The sequence below is a fragment of the Ursus maritimus genome, unplaced genomic scaffold (genome assembly GCF_017311325.1).
Source record: "Ursus maritimus isolate PB19 unplaced genomic scaffold, ASM1731132v1 scaffold_15, whole genome shotgun sequence".
NCBI lineage: Eukaryota > Metazoa > Chordata > Mammalia > Carnivora > Ursidae > Ursus > Ursus maritimus.
This window is the reverse complement of record NW_024423897.1, coordinates 22,707,690-22,712,978: the sequence shown is the minus strand read 5'-3', so window position 1 is coordinate 22,712,978 and position 5,289 is coordinate 22,707,690. Positions and strand designations below refer to the sequence as shown.

General features: G+C 60.4%; 1 protein-coding gene across 1 annotated transcript in view; it reads right to left on the bottom strand.

Moving 5' to 3' along the window:
• Positions 1-5,289, bottom strand: part of CAMK2A (calcium/calmodulin dependent protein kinase II alpha) — a 59,383-nt gene extending 54,094 nt beyond the window's left edge. The window contains exon 1 of the mRNA XM_008692512.2: positions 5,228-5,289. Within this exon, the coding sequence (XP_008690734.2) occupies positions 5,228-5,289 (62 nt within the window). The remainder of the gene's footprint in view (positions 1-5,227) is intronic.

The following is a 5,289-nucleotide window of genomic DNA, read 5'->3' as shown; positions in this document are numbered from 1 at the left end:
CACGGGTGGCATGCGTGCAGGAGAGGGTGGACTGTGGCACGGGGACCTGCGCAGAGAGGGGGAAGGGCAGCTCCTGTGCTGTTCCCACTCTGAGGGACACTCCGGAGCCCAGCCAGCATCATCCTGCTCTCCCCGAACTGGGAGGTACACTTGGGCCGATGCTCTGTTGGAGCCGGTGTGTGTGCGCGTGCGCGTGCGGGGGCGCGGGTGCAACAGGATGCGGGGTTCCGAGGCTCTGCTGCCCTGACCGCACGGAGAAGGCCAGGGTCCCACACTGCAGGGTGCTGGCAGCAGTGTCACCGCGTGCTTGCGCGGGGAGGCGGGCGGGCAGGAGCAAGGCTCGGCGGAGTGTCAGTGTGTCTCAGTCTGCGTGGGGCACATCACATAAGTCGCCAGGTCTAGCTGACTGTGTCTCCAAAACATGTCCCCGGTCACGGCCTTCGTGACAGTGTTCATGACCCTACATCGGAGAGGCTCCCGCCCCCCGCCCCCCCCCCCCCCCCCACCCCAGCATCCCACCCTTGGTCTTTGGCCCCTGCACAGGATCGGGTCCCCAACGTTAGCTTTAACCCAGCCTCTGCCTATGGCCTGGGGCTAGTTCTCTCTGGGCGTTGGTTTCACCATCTAGGTTATAAATAGACTGTATTGGTCCTTCCAGTTCTGATGTTCTGGGAGTCTGGAATTTCCCAAGTGTGCCTTCCACAGAAGGAGGCTAAACAGGGTAGCCCCTCTTCTGGGGCATTTCAGCATCTGCGGAGTTATTCTGATCCCCAGTTCACAGATGGTAAAGTTGGGGTTCACAAAGGACCGGGGATCCCCATGGGCAGCCCAGTCAATCAGAGCAGAGTCATGATTGGAAAATAAGCCTCAGCTCAGAATTCTCTGACCCAGAAGGCTGCAGCCCCTCTTGCCTAGTAGCATTCCTCAGAAACCGCAGCAAGAGGGGTCCCTCTCATGAGCTGTCCCCCCCATATGCAGGGTGCTGGTCACCTGCACGCTGGCCCGTCCGCCTTCTCCAGCCTCAGCCTGCTTTGTCAGATGCGTGCGTAAGCCCTCTGCCTCCCTCCGAGTTAATGGATGGAGGTGTCTCACTGGCCCCAGAACTCTGTGAATGGGAGAGGTTATTAGGAGCAAAATGAAAGCACACCCCATCTTTGGGTGGTATGTGGGTGCGCAGGTGCTCTCTCTCCCCAACATTACCCCACTGAGCCCCCTGACAGCTCAGCCAGGGAAGGACGGGATTGCTGAACACCCTTGCCGGAGGCTAGAGCTTGTATCCCCTGAGGGAACCTCAGCACCCAGGACCCTGGTAGCTCAGTGTGGGGAGCGGCCTCTGGGCCCCATGTCCCCCCGCCCAGGCCCAGTTCCTAACACACAGCATGGGTGTAAGAGGGGGCAGGAGGCTCTGCAGCCAGCTCCCGCCCGTCACTCTGCCCTCCTGGCTCACCCCCCGATCCCCTCCCCCAGCCCAACACTGCCCTTGAGTGGATTTCAGATTCCCATTTCTAGAGAAAGAGTGGGCTGCACTCTATCCAGTCTCTCTCCCTCAAGTAAAATTTCCTTCGGAGGCTCTTTCTGTACAATGCAGTGATTACACAGGCTGCAGGGCCATTCTTGGCCTCCCTAACCTCTCCTGGAAGTGGGATCCAAAGCTCAGAGAATGTCAAAGGCTGGAGGAGGCATGGTCCTTCTCTGCCTCCTGGCACCCGACCCCTTCCCCCCCAACACACACATCCTGGTCCTCGGAGAAGGTGGGCTCTGCCAGGAGCTCTGGCTCAGCTGCGCAGACCCGCTCTGGCCACGAAGCTGCCGTCTGGCCACGAAGCTGCCGTCTCCGCAGCCGGCTTCCAAACAAGCTCCTGCACACCCCCCCCCCCAATGGTCTGGGCTTTTATTTCTCGCATCTCCTGGGAGGAGAGAGGGTGGGCATCAGGGAGCAGTGAGTGAGCTAGGCTCTGGGTTCCACCTCGACCTTCTGGGGGACCTGGAATCAAGATCCTGGCTTATCTGAACTGTATGCCAAGGGGGACCTTTGTCCAGTAGTATCGAGGGGCCCCAGAAGCCCCTGCCCAGGGCCCCGGAGGCTCAGGAGCGCACCCCACCCAGCTGGGTGCGCACCAGGTGGGAGAGGGGCAGCCGCTCTTACATCTGTAGCCAGCCCGACCCTGGGCTCCTAGAGGGCCACAAGTCACAAGGCCTCACTGAGTAGGACACCAGGAAGCCCTCGAGAGGCGCATGCCCTTCTCTCTAGCGGGGCAGCCCCGGGCCCTGCAGAAGGATGTCCCAAGGCTCCCCTGCCCCCTGCAGGACCGTCCCAGCTGCCTCTGCAAGTCAGCCTAACAGTGATCCGGAGTGGGCTCCTGGAATGGGGGCTCAGCTTCTGGGTGGAGACTGCAGTGTCCCAGCCTGCAGGGACTGCGGGTCCACGGTGGAAGACTGGGGCCCTGCAGTCATCTTCCCGGCTTGGCTTCTCCCCGCGCAAGAGGAGCCCCGTCACGCCCCTCCCCCAAGCTGGGCCAACTCCAGACAAAAGGTAAACATGTGGCAGGCCCTAGCCACGGGCTTCTGCCTGCCTCGCCTTGGAGAACAGCAGTCCCTGCTGAAGGCCTACTGTGCGCCAGGCTTATCACTATGTCTTCGCATGTGCCATCTTACTGCATCCCCATAGCAATTGCTTTTATTTCCAGATGACAGGGGGAAAGGGGTGCCGTCATGTGGCCAGTGTCACAGAGCTATGGGAGGCAAGCTCCAGAGCCTGGGCCGTGGTCTGGGCGCCACCCCTACCTGCCCCACTGGGCGCCTGGCGTGCAGAGCAGGAGCCCCGGCTGCTCCGTGACGTACCCTGGCCTTTTTAACCCCTGCATCAGAGGCGTGGAGCCCCCTTCTCTCCCGGTACAAGCATCCTTCACCCTAGGCCCATCCACAGCCTTCCTAAGGTCCTACAAGCTCCTGACATCGCCCGCAACCTTTCGTAGATTTGCGCATTTCTCTGGAGAATGTGGACTTGGACTTTCATCAGATTCCTGGAGGAACGCGTGACCTAAAAAAGGTTAGGAGCCCATATGTTCTGTAGAAGGAAGAGGTCTGAAATCGATCTGACACGGACGGGCCGTGCTTGCCACCCTCGGTTTGCCTGCCATGGCCACACCAGGGCTCCCCGTCCCCTGGAATTCTGCCCCTGCCCCAGTGCTGGCAGACAGTGGGGTCGAGAAGGCTCGAGAAGGCTCTCTGAGCAACGTCACCCCAGCCCTCCAGCACCCAGGCTTCATGGCACCCACCTCCTCTGGGGCAGAACACCACTTTTATTTTCACTCGAAGTGCCTGAGTCACATCTCAGCTCCATTTCACTGCCCTCTGTGACGCAGCCCTCCCAGCACCGAGCCTTGGTCACCCCCTGACAGGCAGCTCCCAGCTCCTGGGGAATGCTGGCATTCCGGGGGGCAAGGGAACCCCGCTGAGCAGGGGCCCTGCACCCTTGAGCAGACAGCTTCAGTCCTCTGGAGCGGCCTCGTGCCCGCTGCCCACTCCTGCCCCCAGCACAAAACACACTCAGAAGCGCAGGAAGTCTGCACACAAGAGTGACCACACGTCTGCACATGGGTGTGTGTCTGTACAAGGTACCTGGTGTGTACCTGTGAGTGTCGGGATAGCCTGGTGTGTGTGTGTGTGTGTGTGTGTGTGTGTGCAGGCAGCCCACTTGTACACAGCCACAGGCCCACCTCCCACACATATGCAGACACCACCATGAGCTCACACATGCCTTCTACACCCACACTCCCACCCGAGCCTTTGGCCCAGGCCTCACACGCACGCACATAAACCTTCCCGTGTGCATGCCCCCCCCAACAAATGTGCGTGTCCGGACCTCGTAGGGTTACCACCGTGCCCAAGTCCCACACAGGCACCCTTACGCAGACATATATTTGCACATCCCAGACCTCACACACAGTCTCCTGCTGACGTGCACACGGCCCTGACCTGCCATACAGTGTGCACACACAGTGACGCACATTCACACCTGCACTACCATGCACACCGGCCAGTGACACCCCTTGGGCCCCTTGCACGCATCCACACTTGCAGGCCTTCCACATGAAGCCCACACCAGCACCTCCTCCTGGTGCACACATGGGAACACTCGCATACTCTCTCAGAGCACACAAGTGTACCCCAGAGTCAGTCCTTACACAGCACATACAAAATGCACACCGTGTGTGCACATCCTGACCTCACACCGGCACGAATCTGCCACCAGGGCCCCTCTCCCCTGAGCTCCTGCTGCCCTAGGCAGGGGAGCCGCTTTACCCAAGGGGCGAACTCTGCCTCCAAACTGTACCCCTCCCCTGAGCCATCCCCGGAGCCTCCACAACCTAGCTGGGGGCATCCAGCATGCTTTCCTGACACTCCACGACCCCAAGGGGCTTTCCTCTCCCCCATCCTCCCACCCTTCTCTCCACACCAGTCATCAGGGGCATAAAATGAGCTCTGGGGCCGGACAAATTTGCCAAGGGATGAGAGCTGGTATACCACTAGCCCCTGAAACGGTAGTGCTCCCCCCAACTTGCCTCAGTGCCCCTCCCTGCCTCTTCATGCCCAGGGAGCCCCACCAGTCCCTCAGTTATTCGCCCCTGCTGTACCAATGCCCTCCCTCCAAGAGGAGCTGGGGGGAGGGAGGGAGGGAGGGAGGGAGGGAGGGAGGGAGGGAGGGAGGAAGGAGATGTGCTTTCACGAAGTTGGCCACTCCGCACAGTCACTGGTGGTGCCTAAAGTCAGGAAGGACTGACTACCTGGGAGATGGTGAACTCTCCCCCATCAGAGGTGCCCAAGTTGAGGCCAGATGAACACCTCAAGAGAAAGTCGGCAGGGGGTTCTGGCCCTGGACTTGGCTGCCTGGGAAGATCCCTTTTTAACCCTGAGTTTCTAAAAATCTGTGTGTGCCCAGTCATGTGCACTCGGGTGTGTGTGTGTGTGTGTGTGTGCGCGCGCGCGCACTGGCATGCACCACCAACCCTTCACCCCTACACACACACTCACCCGGCTGGCCTTGTAACATCTGTGCATCCACAAACATGCCTACACCCAGCTCTGGGCACTCTGCACAGGCGAGTGTCCCCCCCAAACATGCAGACTTCCTCCCTGTGTGTGCACAGGAAGCACGCAGGTGCACACCGCCCGCCCGTGACGCTGACCCCCTGCACCCTCCAGAACTCTCCAAGGTGCAACTCACTTTCCCAGTTCCTCGAAGAGCTGGTACTCTTCCGTGAAGCGGGTGCAGGTGATGGTGGCCAT